The sequence below is a fragment of the Cariama cristata genome, unplaced genomic scaffold (genome assembly GCF_000690535.1).
Source record: "Cariama cristata isolate BGI_N322 unplaced genomic scaffold, ASM69053v1 scaffold33587, whole genome shotgun sequence".
NCBI lineage: Eukaryota > Metazoa > Chordata > Aves > Cariamiformes > Cariamidae > Cariama > Cariama cristata.
In genome coordinates, this window is record NW_009626561.1 from 3,357 (window position 1) to 20,737 (window position 17,381).

The 17,381-nt window shown below is 39.4% G+C and overlaps 1 protein-coding gene across 1 annotated transcript; it reads left to right on the forward strand.

Moving 5' to 3' along the window:
• The first annotated feature begins 1,486 nt into the window (after positions 1–1,486).
• Positions 1,487–15,632, forward strand: KATNA1 (katanin p60 (ATPase containing) subunit A 1). The gene is made up of 11 exons (XM_009704090.1): positions 1,487–1,657; positions 2,225–2,375; positions 4,071–4,101; positions 4,711–4,894; positions 6,477–6,598; positions 7,980–8,085; positions 8,424–8,582; positions 9,716–9,842; positions 11,310–11,444; positions 11,719–11,845; positions 15,301–15,632. Exons 1-11 carry the CDS (start codon positions 1,487–1,489, stop codon positions 15,497–15,499), a joined length of 1,512 nt encoding a protein of 503 aa, XP_009702392.1. The 3' UTR covers positions 15,500–15,632.
• The last annotated feature ends 1,749 nt before the right edge of the window (positions 15,633–17,381 follow it).

The window sequence follows — 17,381 nt, forward strand, 5'->3', positions numbered from 1 at the left end:
GCAGAAAAAGGAGTGGAAGTCTTAAAATGTTTGATTTGTACTTAGCAACCCCTCTTTACAATGAGGAGTTAATATTTTAGCAATAGATTGTCTGGTGCGTGCAAAGTGTGGCTTCTCAAAGCTCTGATAATGTGTCCGAACTTGACCCTGACCTGGTCTTGAAATGTGTTGAGTCTTAAGTCTGTCTATTGCGCATGTGAGTTCAGTACCTCTTACATTCTTTAAATAGTTGATCTGTACCAAGTATGCTTCATCCCAGGGCTTAGCCGTAATTGCTTGTCTGCAGTTCCTTCTTACTGGTACTGGGTACAGGTACCGAAACGAGAGCAGGACGACTCTTACAGGCATGTTTATTTGCTTATTTTAATGTTTTCTGTGCTTGATTCTAGGAAATTAGAAGGAGAGGGGAAATTCTTGGTGTGCAAGAGACAGGAAAAGTGGACACAGTGCAGGTATCTTAGAGAAGAAGGGAATGGGATGTATAAATAACGCATAAGAACATAGGACGACTGTTCTATGGACAGTGGCAGCTGTAAAGAATAAGTCTGCTGCTTCTACTTATTACTGTATTTGTATAAATAATAATTCTGCGCTATTCTAATCTAGAAGTGCAAATTCTGCTAATGCTACAGAGTGGAATTGGTTATGGTCCATAACATTTGATCAAAAAAAACCCCAAACCACAACAACTAAAAAAAACCAAAAAACCCAAACCGAAAACCACTGGTGGGGACAAGTAGCATGATTTGAACAGTATGTTAAATAAAGTGGGTAGCTACACAGTTAACTGTGGCCTTTCCTTACCTTTCAGTGATAGCTTAGCAGCCTTAATATTTTTAAAGAGTTTCTTTTTAAGTGTAAAAATGAAGGTAATAGGAGGGTGCAAGCTGTGCATGGAAGGTGGGTATTTGCTTCAAAGGAACATTAAATAAAACTGAAGAATTGTAAAATCAAACAAATGGAAAAATAGCGTTCTCCACTAGGCAAAAATCAGACTGTTAACCTAAATGCGTGGAATGTTAAGGCAAAAAAATGAACAGAACTTAATGCATCTGGAAGAAGGGCTTTGGTTTATTGGTTGTTTTTCTTTTTTAAACCACAGGCCATTATAGTATGAACAACGTTGTAGTCCTAACAATAAAACACCAATTTATCTTACAATAGAATGAAGAGGGAAGGAGAGTACGCAATTGTGGCTTGCAACGGTGCACTTAAATCTGTGTATCTTGTATATGCTTTTCAACAGAATCTTCATTGCATGAAACAGTTCTATGAAGTGAAGAGTTTCATTTCTAGTAGTAGTGAAACGATTATCTTTTTATATGGATGACACTTGTTCTAGGGCCTTTTTCTAATTGATATATTTCCAGCTTTTATATTTTGATATGCCAAATGAGGTAGTAAGTATATGAAAATAGTTGCAAAAATTTGTTTTGGTCCTGGGATTATTTTTTTCCTTAATATTTCCTATTTTTTTTTCAGCTTCATGTTGAACATGAGCCTTGTTATGATCAGTGAGAATGTAAAGCTGGCCCGTGAATATGCCTTACTGGGAAATTATGACTCTGCGATGGTCTACTACCAGGGAGTTCTTGACCAAATGAATAAGTGTCTCTACTCTGTCAGAGATACGTATCTGCAACAGAAATGGCAACAGGTAAATAGTACTTTTCTGGGAAATTTTGAGGGAAAAGCATTAAAGTGGCAAAAATTGCCTATCTTATGGTAAAGAAAAGTATAAAAATACTCACACCGTTCTCTGATAAACTGTAGTGCTGTTTATATATAGGCTTTTTTTTTATAGACTTATTTAAGTCATAAAGAAGGCTTCTTGCTCTGACAGTGACAAAACAGGCAATGGAACGCAGCCCTGGGGAGCCCATGCACCGTCTGCCTTGTCAGCTTCTTGCTGATGCGTGCCCCTGTTGTGCTGAAATTTTTTAGGCTGATACCATTTTGAATAGTCTTATTTCCCTCTTGATATGAAAAATGTGTCAAAAGTCTCTTTGGTGTTAAATCCAAAATGTATTTATTTTTTAAATGTGCTGAGGAAGGCAGAAAAACATTTTTAATATCTGATGTGCACTATTCTTGCCTATTGAAGTAGAATCGGGTAGCTTGTGAAACCTTGTGGAATCCATCCAGGCATTACGTGGGCTTGAACAGAGGACTGTTACAAACTTTATTTGCAATGTGCTTAATCTACTTTTTTTTTTTTAATCAGGTTTGGCAACAGTTAAGTGTGGAAGCTAAGCATGTGAAAGATATAATGAAAACACTAGAGAGTTTTAAACTAGACAGTACTCCATTGAAAGCTTCACAACAAGAATTACCAGCTCATGATGCAGAAGTCTGGTCTTTGCCAAAAAAAAACGGTAAGAGGAAACCTGAAGACCTAAATTAATGTTTATCAGGGCAAAGTGTGCTTTGAATTCAGCCTGCTCCTTTGTAATTTTTGTTCTAGAACTTAGATGTGTAACACACCAGCAGCTTGCCACCATTTGTGGTGAAGGAGATGCCGTTTTGAGGCAGCCTACTTCAGAACATTTTTGGGGCTTTTACCTTATATAGGCTTTACTCATGTCAAGCAGGTTTTTTTGTTGTGTTTTTTTTTTTTTTGTGCCCCCCCCCCCAGTTAAGATAAACTTGTCATTCCATGGAAGCTCAACTCTATTCCTGATTTGACCATCTCATCAAATTTAAAATGATCCTACATGTAGCTGATATGAAAAGGATGAAGACGTGTTATCAGAGTATTAGTTCCTTTTGCACAGCAAGGTGGTTCCCTGATCTCCTTCGTGAACTGGTCACGTAGACTAGGATAAGCTCAGGGAAGGGGTGGGAAGAAGCAGCTGCAGGCAGGCCGGCTTGCTTCAGGAGTAGTTTTGAATTATGCTGAGTTAGTGTCCGTGAAACTATGGCCTTGTGGTGTCGTTTGTCAATGTAGCTGCTGGTGAAAGCAGAGTCCTACCCTCCACAGTTGCCTGAGGTTTTTTTTTCACTTTTGTTGGCATTGATTAGCTGGTTCAGGATGCTAGATGGGCAAAAGAGTCACTGTTTTGTGGGTCTAGTGGGTTTTGTTGGTTGGTTGGTTTTTGTTGTTTGTGGTTTTTTTCCTGAGATTAGCTGTCTGACCTGGTTAATTGGAGGTTCTAACACATGCCAGTGGTAGCATGAAGGCGGGAACAGGAGTGTATGCAAAGCAGACATGGAACTGTGCAATTTGACAGAAAGTGACTATTAGATCAGCTTAGCTGTACTGGCAAACTGTTCTTTGAGGCTTTGAACTTACAAACTGTTTCTCACAGATGGATAACTTCAGTCCTTGCTGGTACATTTTTACATTTTTTTTTTTTTTTAATTAATTTATTTTAAGCCTGCCTCCTGAAAGAAATGGGTCTTGTGTGATCACACTGTTTCTGTTTATCTCATTTAATAACTTTGGAATACTGCTAGCCAATTTCATTCAAGCCTTCTGCAAGAATAAACTCTGGGAGGTAGAACTTTCCTAATGTTTTGAAGCATTGTAGAGAAGAGATATATAAACTCGTGTTTCTAAAAAGGGAAAGACTTGAGAGAACTGTTTCTGTTCCATGTATCTTGCCAGCTGGTGAAGTATTGAGTTGTGGTAATATGAAAAAGCCACAGTGAAAACTTGGGCCATGTTGCGTTCGAACGACTAAAGTAAACTATACTGTGACAGCAGAACTCACAAATTTAGGTAGAGATTAGATGTGTAATCACACTATTTCTTTATTTTGAGCTTTGAGGTGGAATTCAGAGGTGGCTAGGTGTTCATAAATAAAAGCATAGGTTGGTGGATACTCCGTTTGGAGAGTGAAAAGACTTCAACGCTTATGATCTTATCATTAGCATATTCATATTGCCTAATACGCATTTTACCCTGAAGAGATATCTACAGTTCTGACAAACTTACTGCTGTGAATCAGTTAAAGAAAGCTTTTATGAAGGTACTGGGTCCTGGTATATCTTGAATGATGTGTCAAAACATATCTTCTAGTTCAAGTGAATGCTGTCCAAATCAGTGTCTTCTATTTTCTGTTCTCTAGAAATATTCCTGAACTTAAACTTAACTGATGGGTTATTAATACTGGAATCTTAGGAAGGCCCATGGAAAAAGTATATCTGTGAGAATAACGGATTTGTGTGGGGAAGAAACTGAAGTTTAAAAGAGAAATCCATAATACCAATCATGGTACTGGTTTATTCACATGTGCTTCTACAACTAGTCTAGTTTCAAACAACTAGAGGCCTAACATACACATTTTCTTTCCCAAGAAGTAAAAATTAAAGGAAGTGAAAAACTGTCATTCCCAAGAAACCTTTACATTACTTTGGGTAGGAGAGTGAGGACCATAGCGATAAGGAGAAAATATATTGGAGTGGGTTTTTGGTTTTTGTGTGTTTTGTTTGTGTTGTGTTTTTTTTCCTAAGCTACATAATACTAGGATTCCTTCTAATTATGAAATACACAAAGCAAGGAGTTTGTTTTAGGCAGATGAGCTCTGAGCTTGTGGCAAAGGGAAAATGGATTTTTTTAGTGGCTATCTAAAAATGTCAGTCTTGTTTCTGACCTACGGATTTTTATCTTGAGCAAAATGACTTCAGTTTGTAACCACTTGATTTGGTTATGTAGTGCTCACCAGTGACTTTACACTGAGGCTTTTTGCATATGTTACAACTAATTAGACCTTCGCCAGGACCCAGAAAACGTCAGTCTGCTCAGTGCAGTGATTGCAGAGGTCACAGTAATCGTGTAAGTGCGGCTGTCAGAGGCTCTCACCGACCATCCTCTCGAAATCCCAGTGATAAAGGGAAGGCGGTCCGCAGCCGGGAAAAAAAGGATCAGCAAAATAAAGGAAAAGAAGAAAAGGTAAGCTTGCAAATAACTTCATTGAGAAACTCAGTCTTGTTTTCCTAATATTGAGTGTATTATAAAATTAGATGCCTATAAAATGTTTCATCTGTTCAAGTCAGCATGCTGATTTCAATCTCACCTTGTAAGGTATGTTTGCTTTATGGACATTCTTGGTTATGGATTAATTAAAAAAAAACAAAACCAACCCACAACTAACCCTCATCTGGAAGAAGTTATCTGGTAAATGTGAGCTTGTTTACTGCAACCTGGAGGTAGTTTAAAATTATACCACTGAATTACTGAAACCGAGCCTGATGGAGCTCATTCAAATGGGATATCCTTGCGGGTTCTTTAGTTGCTTTCATATATTTTAGACTGAGATTGACTCACCTGTTCCCCAAAGCATTTCAAGATTTATTTAATCTTAAAAGGAGACCTTTACTTATTTTTTTTGTTGTTGAGATCTGGTATTAGCTCCAGACTCTTTTCAGTTTAAAACAAACAAAACCCCAACATATTTCATGAGAGAGAATGATCTATGATCTGCTCTTTGCAGTCAGAGTGCTTTAATTTTTGCTTGTGCTTTAGTCTCCATAAATGTAACTGATGACCAGAGTAAGAGATCATACTGAAGTCACTAAATTCATAGTTTTCCAGAGTCTGAATAAATCAAATATCGATGTAATAGTTTGTTAGCTTCAGCAGCCTTATGTTGTGGCAAGGTGTCGTGGCCTGTGGAAACAGGGTAGACTACAAGTGTGGAATTGTTTAGCTATGTAAGCTACTACTTTTATTAGGAGCTAAATTACATTGTCTTTGAGTGATAACCCTCTCTCACTAAGGATATACATGCACAGAGACAGGGTAGGTCTTTTTTTCTTTTTTTACAGTTGTTCTGTCATCACCAGTGCTTGCTGTTAAGTGCGTAAAAAAACGGGGTATGTCTGGTGCATTTTATTTCCTTTCAGTTGCATGGTCTCTGTTGTTTGAGCCCTTTCAACTGTGTAGCTTCTTTGCTTCTGCTCTACTGCAGAGCTGCTTCTCTGCTGTTCTTGTCCATGCTTCTGTATCAGTTAATTAGCTCTTTTTTACTTCTGTGGTCTTCCTGCAGATCACCTTTGCTCATCCTACATACGGAAGTCCTGTGTCATTTTTTTGATGTCCCATATATAAGGCGTATTTATGACATTTACAGGATTTGAGATACTCTAGCTCAGTGCGACACACTCTGATCCAGTCTCACACATAATTCCCCCTACCCAGCTACTGTCTCAGTTTTTGATCTCTCTGGGAGAAGAGGCGAACACTGTTATACTGGGATAGGCGTATGCAGTTTTGATGACCTACTGAAGCAAAGAAACTGCATCAGTACAGTATGCTGGCTTTGGGGAGAAGGAAACGGGACCAGGGCCGTGCAGAAGTCTGGGTGAACCACATTGGTCTTGCAGTGCAGCAGTAATACGGACGCTTCACAATTTTCATGCTGGTTTATGTTGCCACCTTCTAGAAATATGATGCTGTTGTGGACTTGTTATAAAAATCCATTAGTAGCATAACCATAGTTATGTATTCATGTTGTTATATCCTTTATATGTAGAACAAATCCACATCTGAGATTTCAGAGTCTGAACCAAAGAAATTTGATAGTACTGGATATGATAAAGATTTAGTAGAAGCTTTGGAAAGAGATATAATTTCTCAGAATCCCAACATTCGATGGTAAGTTTGAATGCTGCTGCCAGTCTTTCTGAGTTCTTCTTTCTTTTTCCTCTTACACAATATGAAAAGAATTAAGCATTTTAGCACATGCTTACGTATAAAAAGTACCTACGGGTTTTCTTTACTCATGAAATAGGCAACTAAACTTCTTGTGTAGTTGAATATTTTTAGAACTTTTTTTTCCACACATGGATTCATAGAATAGTTTGGGTTGTAAGGGACCTTTAAAGATCAGCTAGTCCAACCCACCTGCAGTGAGCAGGTTCCCTAGATCATGTTGCTCAGAGCCCTGTCCAACCTGACCATACAAAGCTTCTCAAACTTTTCTAGGAGTCCTGAAATCAAAATTTGAGGTACTCTTTTGCAATGTATAGAATTCTAGTGTCTGCCAGTGTCTCTTCATTTAAAAGCCTGTTTTGCTACCCAGGGTTGTACCAAGATAGAAAACTAATTAACAAGGAAGTTATGTCAATATAGGAACCCTTTTGAAACCTTGCTGGACGTGATGTGACTGCCAGTATAAAACATAATCATGTGCCACGACCTTTACATAAATGTGTTAAATATTAAACCTTATACAAAGGTCATTTTGTGTTCCAAATGTTTCCAAGCTTAGATGGTTTTGTGAGGATTAAATGAACAAAAATCTTCTGGCAAATAAAGTAGGCTTTAAAAAACAACTGAATGATCCTCCAGACAACTTTGTATGCATGCAACTGTCATATATTTCAGTTTAATATGTAAATATATGTTTCAGGTTTTATATTGAATCTTAAATTACAGCTTCAGATTTGAAACTAATTCTCCATATAGATATGTTTTGAAACCAAAATATTACTTGGGCACATGCTGATAAGTGGAATGCCCTGAGAGTTACCCTCAAGAAAATAAGACCAGCCTATAAGGTATCTAAGAATTAATACATTTGTAACTCTGAAAAAGAATTCTAAACATTCTTTTTAATTCAGCTCCATTTACTAGTCTTCAGTAAATCGTTCTCAGAACGATGAAAGGTGCTATTCCAGTTTCAGGGACAGCCAACGTCTTGGCAAAAGAGGAAAGCATCAGCTGTAGCTAGCATAAGTTTTACCAACTTGCCTTACTCTGCTTTTTCTTTTTATGAGTAAGAACAATGATGCTTTAGTGAAATAATTAATGTGGCTCTCTGTGCTTTTGCATCCAGCTGGTGTCTATTAGCCAGATGTAAACTGTAGTTGTTGTAGGCTTTTGCTGCTAGAACATAAATAAATCCAACTCATTTTCCTGAATTATGGAAGAGCCATTACACAACAATAAGTTTAATAGCGTATTATTTTGAGCTGTGGACTGATTCTTTTGCAGGCTGTCTGAATCTGTCAAACAACTTTCTCTTTCTTGTCAGGGATGACATTGCTGATTTAGTAGAAGCCAAAAAGCTGCTTAAGGAAGCGGTAGTTTTACCGATGTGGATGCCGGAGTTTTTTAAGGGAATTAGAAGACCATGGAAGGTATGAAAAAATCTGATCCTGTGATCACAAGTAGGATTCCGAGATTGGATCTTGGCAGAACAAGAAATTTCATGTGTTTTACAGTTTACATAAATTCTTCCCACTTTTTAGTAACAAAATTTCTGGTAAATAGTACTAACAAAATGAAGATGTCAGCCAGATAAATGCACTGTCTTCAGCTCTATTGTTGCAAGTAAGCAATAGTAATTACTTACCTTTGAATAACTTTTCAAGGCAAAGTTTACATCTAGTATTTTAATATTACACTATTAAACAAACTGTGAAATTGTTTGTGTTTTGATTCTTGTCTTAAAAGTGGTTCTTTTTCATTTTAATAGGGTGTGCTGATGGTCGGTCCTCCTGGTACCGGAAAGACCCTCCTTGCAAAAGCTGTAGCCACTGAATGCAAGACTACTTTTTTCAACGTTTCTTCTTCCACACTTACCTCAAAATACAGAGGAGAATCTGAGAAACTTGTTCGTCTACTGTTTGAAATGGTGATTGAATTTTCTGAACATAAATAGTGAGATAACGAAGTAGAATTACTTCTGGAATAGTGAAACTTTGCCAAGGTTTAGAACTCAGAGCATATGTAAACAACTCTCCAAGCTTCAGACACTTTAGGACCTTCTGATTTGGCCATGTACATTTGAGACCTGCTTATTCCTAAATAACTTTATAAAAACTGAAAAAAGAGGTCGTCTTTATTTTCTAGGTTAGCTTGTTACCTTAGAGGTAGCTCACTATAAGTTGATGAGTGCGGAAGAACATACATGAATGTAAAACTGGGGATGGAATCTAATTGCTTCAGGGTGAGAACCCTACTTAGTCTGTGCATGTTTTGTCATTATTGTGGGTGGTTTTTTGTTTGTGCTTAAAATAAGTGGGCTTCCAAACTGTAGTTGGCTTCAGAGCATGTAACACTTGAAATTGGCTCAGAATATGTCATCTTTTTTTTCATGTGTTACCAGGTTTGCATGCGGTGTTTGCCTAGAGTGCCCAGTACTGAAGGGGGCCGCGGAGTTGCAAATACCGTGGTCAGAACAGTCAGGAAATAAAAGATCTTTTACGATATAGTTTGGTAGGCATGATATAAACTCCTTTAGTATGATCAGTCAGAAATGTATACGCACAATGGACAGCATCTCAACTGCTGTAGGACAATAACTTTTATTATCACAGATCCTTGTCTTTGACCTCTCTTGTTTTCAAAAAGGTGAGAGTTATTTTGCAGTTGACCTGGCTCTTGGACAAGTTCCATATCATGGAACACTTAATGTTTGTCCTAGCTTTAACCGAGTTCTTAGTCAAGCATTCTGTGGTGACTTCCACAGTTAGAAATGTTATTCCTAATGTGTAAAACTGCCTTTAGCTTATTAAACATTTGTTTAAAACCCAAACAATTACCGGACTTTGCCAAAAACTGTTCTGCTCAAATGCCATTAATAAATGCCCAGCTGCTCTGTAGTTGTGTGCAGTGGTCAAAGAGGGAAGGTTAGGTATGGTTTGATGGTTACGAGCTGATTCATTGGGGTAAATGGGTCTTTACACAGCTATGAATATGCTGCTGTTTCTTAAATCTGAGTAGACTGTCACTTCAGTTTCTGCTTTATCTTTTTGCTTTCTTTAGGCTCGATTTTACGCCCCGACAACTATATTTATTGATGAGATAGACTCTATTTGTAGTCGCAGGGGAACCTCAGAGGAACATGAAGCGAGCCGACGTGTGAAGGCAGAACTGCTAGTTCAAATGGATGGTAAATAACCTGATCACTGGGAAGCGCTGGACTGGAGGAAACTTGAGGGAGGGGGAAAAAAAAATAATCAAAACTTCATTCTTCAGAAGCAATTTGTTTGAAAGCCTTAGGTAAAGATACAAGTATACGATTCCAACTGTCAGTGTGGAAGGAAAAAAGATATCAATTATGTAACAACCTTTTAGCATCTGAGCAATGACCTTCTATTACTGACCCAGAATAATGAAGATTCAGCAGAAAATACAAGATTTCAAAACTGCAGTCTTTACCTAGCATATCACTTACTTCTCCAAAACCAAGTAAAAAGTGACTCAACTGTCACCTGTTCCAATTTAAACTTCAAAGGCAATCATTACACGTAACTTCTTTGGGATCTCTAAATGAAGGCAGTTTTTTTATAGAAGTAGTTGGGAGAGTTTTCTTTTTAAAACACTGAGTTTGTTACAGCTATTTGGTTAATGTTTCACAAATCAACAAAGTTTAAAAGTAGGTAACACTGCAAAGTTGCTTTATAGGCATCCTTTTTATACTCTGAGCAGGGAGAAGGAAAGGCGCAACTGAAAAGTGCTAATCTGTGGAGTAATTTGTGATAGAATTCCATGAGTCAGAAGATTTGTATATTTATTTCTGGTTCTCTGATGTTGATACCCTTTTATGTTTGACTTTAAATAGCAGCAGAGCTGTAATGCTGTTCACATAACTCAAGCATGCACCTCAGCTAATTTTATTAGTAACAACTATTTGAAGTCCTTTTACTTGAGCGTTCATAAATGGTGTTTTATATGCAAATTTTCAGGCTGAGTAGGTACAATGGCTATTCCACAGCCCAATGCTATGATTATAAGCAAAAACAGTAAATGCAGAGAGTAGCAACTTCAATGAAAAGACCTTCTTCATATAGCAGCAGTTTCACAGTACTTTAGAGACTGAGGTGTTCTCTCTGCCTCTGAGAAGCTGTGATTCAGTCCAGCAAACTTAAACATTCGCTTTGGCAGTTTGTAAGAGTCCACCTGCGTATGTGAAACATTTGGCCTGAATTCAGAAGTGAAGCAACTTTGTAGGGCAGTAATGCTGCTTTTGTGTGGCTGGTAGTGAATACTGTTGGGGGGTTGTCTGCTTTTTGGTGTGGTGATGGTTTGGGGGGTTATTTTGGTTTTCCTCACATGCTGTTACAGGACGTTGATGTGAAAATTCAAACACTGTAATGGCAGAAGTAGAAACAACTCTTGATTCCAGCCATGATAGAGAGGAACTTCCTGATTAAACCAAGACTCCATTTTTGCTTGCAGGCCATCACATAAATGAAAAACTGAAGTCTGTCACACTTAGGGATTCTCTTGCACTTGGACTCACTAAAGTGCAATAGAGTAGCTGCTCTAGTATTATAGAATTGTGGATATTGTTCTCTCGATACATGAAATTTCACAAAGCATACTTACATTTTACTACTTCTTTTCTCCAATGCAGGTGTTGGAGGGGCTACTGAAAATGATGATCCTTCCAAGATGGTCATGGTACTCGCTGCTACTAATTTTCCTTGGGATATTGATGAAGCCCTAAGACGGAGACTAGAAAAGAGAATTTACATTCCTTTACCATCAGGTAGGAAGACTTGGGGAAAGGAGTTGTTGAAAAGGCTAAAATCTCAACTTCATCAGTATTCCTTTAGTTTTGATCACTTGGTTTAAAAATCAGTTGGTACACGTATGCAAATTCATTTATGAATTCAAGACCAGATTAAATCTAAACATTGAACATTTATGTTTGTAGTAAGTACAGCATCCTTTTTCTCATTCTTCCCTCTTAGCCTTCTTCAGTTCATTTTTTATCTTCAGAAGGCAAATAGTATAGACTCAATTTTCTGTTCTTTGATCAGCAAAAGGTAGAGAGGAACTCCTAAGAATAAATCTGCGAGAGCTGGAACTGGCTGATGATGTTGACCTTGCAAATATAGCTGAGAAAATGGAGGGTTATTCAGGTGCAGACATTACCAACGTATGCAGGTATGTTAACATTGCTCATTTATGTTACTACTGCTACAAACTCTGAGAAAACTGTAAAGTAACTAATTTACATGATTAAAGTTGTTGGATAAAACCAGACTGTAACTTGTCCTTCATGTGTGGCTAAAAGGTGAAATACTGCATTAATATTTACCTAGATTTCCATTTGGTATTTTCATATAATAATGATGAAGAGCAGTTGCAACATAGTAATCTAAACAAGCTACGATTTAGGTAAAATTCCATGTTCTTTCATGTACACCAAATTCCTTGCTTGAGGAATATCCACGGGATGGTACACTTCAACTTGTAGAGTTGCAGTCATTCCACTGAGCTTATACTACTTTGGCAGAACGTCCATGTGTAAGAGGCGATAGTGGCAGAAGCCAGAATAATGAACGTGAAGATGCAGAGCATTCTTCCTCCCGATACGGACAAGGTATACGGTGTTGTGTGACAGTACAAGAGCTGGGTACTCAGCACCTTGGCTTTAGCGATGAGGCTCACTTAAGTTTTCTTCTACCTCCTCCATCTCCCCTTCTCCTCAGTGCTGTTCACGTACAATCATTTGAGGGCCTATTCTGTAACCTAGATTCCTGAAATAATTGACTAAAAATACCTTCTAACCCTTCCCCCAATCTTAGCTTTGCTTTTCTTTTCTTTCAAAAATTGAAAAGGGAAGGAAAGGACTGATCTTTTAAGAGACGAATACCAGTCATTTCATTTACATCTCAAGATTTGCACTGGCACAGTTGCAGCAAGGGACAAAGAACCGAAGCTTCTTAAGATGCTGTTGTCATCTGATACGCACACATGTCACTGTGCTTTCAGGCTTTGGAGGCAGCACTGAAGCCAGTGCAAGGCTTGAGCTCCTGGTTATGCCAACACAACGTTGTGGGGCTGTACTTTGAACAGAAGAGAACTGTTCTGGATTAAAACCACCTCCTTGTGACTTTCCTCAAATGGAGATCCATTTCTTGCCTTGATTCCTAATGCAGCTCTGCAAACCCTTGCCAGCACAGCGGAGAGGACGATACGCTGTGCCGCAGGGATGAATGCGAGTAGCCTGTGCGCAGAACTGCCACCAAAGGCTCTGTCAGCAGGGTCGCCTAAGGCTGAACTAGGAGTTTGGAGCCTCAGTGCTGTTTCCTGAGCAAACCTTACACAGTGTCTGGGAAAAGAAATGGTATGTTAGCTGCTCTGAGTCAGCGTTGTGCGGGTTTGTTTCATTTGTAGGTTTGTGAGGTGAATTCGTGGTGGTCTTTTTCTCAGTCCTGGTGTTGGTTGTGCTTTGAAAGCAGTTTGTGCAAATAGGTTCGTGTTACATGAAAGAGTTTATTTGGCTGGCTGCTTTGTGTATTTTAGCTGCAGGTTGTCTCCGGTCTGTTCAGTGTTTATTATTTGTAATTAATTTTACACTGGATACCAATACATTTGTTTAAAAGTCAGAATACTTGTAATGATTTTTCAGTGAATTGCATATATACATACACTGTTGCTTTCCATTTTTTAATCCATTAAGTCCATTTGTATAAATGCTACTAAAGAAACCAAAAGCAGGCAAGCAAACAAAAAAAAAAACCCCCAAAGAAACACCTGAGTCTTTCATTTGCAGCAGTCTCCTTAGAGATAACTGAGGTGGCAGCAACCAGAAATCCCGACAAACTGGGGTCTAGATGTGCATGATTTGAAATTAGTAAAATACTTGTATTAGCCTGTGTATTTACACTCTGTTACTGATGTCAGGAAAAATCTTAGACACGATTGTTTCGTTACCATTGAGACAAAAAAGACATATGGCTGATTTAGAAGTGCTTTTGTACGGTTCAGACTCACAGTATATAAGCATAGTAAAGTTCAGACTTGTAGACTATTACAATCCTCGCTAGTGAGACAAGCAAAACTTAAGAAAAAGTGAACCAGGAACTCTGGTTTGCTCAAATTACTCTCCTACTTTAAAGAATTTGAGATGAGATCCAAAGTTTGCTGAGCCAGAATGAAAGCCAGTCAGAGGTAACAGTACAGTTCCGAACAGTCAGCATATAACCGTGGAAAATGAAGGCGAAACCTTATTTTAAAAAGACCTTCAGGAAGGCGAAGATTGAAAGGGCTTCGGAACGGACCTGACCCCACTGCATGTTCCAGTGGGTGGCTGCTTATTTTTTGAATGTAGCGTGGGCGCTGCCTCGGCACCGAGAGCGCGTCTGGGACAGCCCCCAGGGCTGGCGGAGGAATGGCTGTCAGTGGAGTCAGAAGAAAGTGGGGGCAGCCCCCCTTGAGTTTTGTGGGTGTGTTGAGGTACAGTGGGGTGGGTCGGTGGGGTCGGTTTTGTGGGGTTTTTTGTAAACTGCTGTCTGGAGGCGAATTAGAGGCATGGGATGCTCCCCCCGCCCTGCTGTTTTTAACGCTGGCCTTTAGCTCACAACTGATGATGTAACAGCAAAGCGTGGGGATACTTGACTAAGATGGAGTTCAACATGGCAGCTTTTTGGGGTTGTTCTGAAATTCTAGTTATTGTATTATGCATTCTAATTGCTAACAATTATTTACAAAATTAATGAAGCCTGTCAGTGATGGTTTCCTTTGGAGGGGGCAGGGTGGAACCGAAACAGAATATGCTGAAACCGTCTTTCTAAATCCTCCTAGAAGGCAAAATACAAGTTTTTCTCTCTTTGCATTCTTACCTACTAATACAACATGATATACTGTTGTGATATGGCCAGGGTTACTCTGGCATCTCTTTTACTGCTAGAGAAAATAAGTAGCATTTTCTTCTTACTACAAGCTATGTAACAGTGAATTAGCAGGAACTTTAGTCTTTCAGTGTTACCCATCTGTCACCTCACCAGCTCATCACCTGCTGCTTCTGCTGTTACTGTTGGAAATCCAAATGCGGTCGGACTTAATGCAGCAAGAAAATGGCACGCCTGTAGAGACGCCTATGGAGAGCAGAAGCTTGAGGAGCTACAGGCTGAACGGATTTTGTAGTTTTGCATTTAGCTGTGAACGTATAGGTTGGGGGTAGATACTGCTGAGCCCTCTGCCTTTGAAGTGGGATTCCTGTTTGGACCAGGAAACATTAAAAATGTTCCAGCCACTTCTATACGTAGGAGGAGTGAAACCATTACTTTGCCTTGTTCCTGTTTAAAAATACTATAAAGAGCAGCTACCTCACAGGCATGCGGTGGCGTTAGATAAACTAGTTAAGTCTTCACTGCTTTTGCTTGGCCTGTGAACAGGAACTGTTCAGGGATCCAGCGAGCATAAATCCGTGTTTTAAAAATACGGATAGCATGGTACTGTAGGTTGTACAAGCACCTGAGATCTTCCTGTACAAGTGTAGAGTTCTTTATTGGGTCTTTTTGAATGCAGCAGCTTAACTGGAATGCCTTCAAACAATGGAACTCACCATCCTGTATTCATTAATTTTATTTTTTCTTTTGGATCCTTAATAGAGATGCGTCACTGATGGCTATGAGAAGGCGTATTGAAGGCTTGACACCAGAAGAAATAAGAAACCTTTCCCGAGATGAAATGCACATGCCGACAACTATGGAAGACTTTGAAATAGCTTTGAAGAAAGTTTCTAAATCTGTATCTGCTGCGGACATTGAGAAATACGAGAAATGGATAGTTGAATTTGGATCATGCTGAGTTGTCTTATCTTGAAGAAACCACCTTGCATCTTAAAACAGCTTTAGAAGTAGAGTGTCAGTGCACTGCCTGCTCTTTTTAACTTTTAATTTAAGAGCAACAGTTGTCGAAATAAATTTTTTTAAAATGCAAATTCTGCCTCGCTCTCTCTGAACTAGCCAGTTTTCTCAAATGCAGAAGATACTGAGGGGATCTGCTTTGATCTACAAGGTTTTAAAATTACTTAAATTTAATACTGGAACTCTTGCATCAGAGGGTTTACTCTTGAAAAATAGCTTTTACACCAAGAAAACCCAAACTAGCCCTGCTAAATGAGTAAGGGATGCTGAGAACTAGAAAATGGGATGAACGGGATGCGGTTAAGTAGATGGTTTTGCTAGCTTATCTTAGAGAATTCTACCCTTAAACTGTTTCTAAGGTATTAATAAAGAACCTGTACAAAGGTTGGGATTTAGAACAGCAACCCTCGTGCTATCAACAGATTTAACAGAAGTTTAAGCAAGGGGTAGGATCATGGGGCATTTACAGTATCTGTTAAGTAATACTGAAGCACATCCAGCCAGTGTAAACTCCATGCAGGCAGCAGAGATGCAGTCACATGCGTAGTCTCCTTCTAAGTCTGAGAGAAAACAAAAGCTTTCTGGCATTAATTCTGAAATGAGGTTTTCTTCCTTCGCTATATGGTACTGTGAGCTTCCGAACGCGAGACGGGTAGGCTGGGTCCTGGCTGACACTACACAGGTGTTCTGGTGTGTTACCTTTGTGCTCAGTTGATTTCTGTTCATGGCTCTGACTTCACAATTGATGCAAAACCTAAATTCTCTTTTTGCATTACTTGACGAGTGGAAGGTAGCAGCAGTTCTCCGAGAGGGGTTCTGCAGTGACCATTTAGGTTGTAATTCTAGATTTTGCTCAACCGTGGTCACTAACTAAAACATCTATAAATTCTGTCCATCTCCTGTTATTTTGGAAAGACTTCTTCCTGCTAGCTCGTCTCAGAGCAGCCGGCTGTAGTTCTGCTTACAGCTAAACCTCATGCTTTTTCATGACTGAAATACATCTAGGCTTGTTTCAGCTGGTGGGTATGTGCTGTACGGAACTGGATGTGGAATTCCTGCTCATGTGTCCCTTCGGAGGCTGCCAGGCAGATGGGAAGGACAAACGTTAAAAGGAGAAGTTGCGGTCTGAGCAGAAGGGAAATGCATCCTGAGTACACGTCTGCGTTAATGCCGCTATCGCGAATATCTTCTTTATGTACTTAAAATTCACTGCTATGTTGTGAGTGGCAGCCGGACACTGAAAAGGGACTTTGGGCAGTGCAGGTGTCGAGAGGCTCTGGCCAGACCCTGAGCTGCGGATCCTGCCGAGAGCTCCCGGCACCCGGGGCGGACCTGGCTCCATGAACCCAGAAACAAAGGGAAGTCGTCCAGGTGAGGACACGAGCGTGAGCATTCAGACTTCCATCTCCAAAACGGAAAACCAGTTCACCCCTTTCCTTTCCAAAGGAGAGCCATGTGTGTCAGAGGTAAGAAAAAGATGCAGCATTTTGAAGAAGTGGGTTCTCTTAATGCTTATTCTTCTGTGTGTGTGTTGGGGTGAGTGTTTAGCTGTTGGCTGTGTTGCAGGAGGAGATTTCATCTCATAAATCGGTTCATTGCAAGCAAACCAGACTGTTCAATCTGTCACCTGCGTCAGAAGGGGATAGGCGAGCTTTAGTCCTCGGAAGCGCTCCAGGAAGGGGCCACTTAGACCGAAAGCCTGGTCTATTTTGAGAACTTCTAAAGTAAACCTCGCTTTAAGAGCAGCACATTAGTTCTGCAGCTCAAGCAGCCCTGTTCACTCTGAATGAACAAAATTAACACCCACGTAATACACAGGGGGG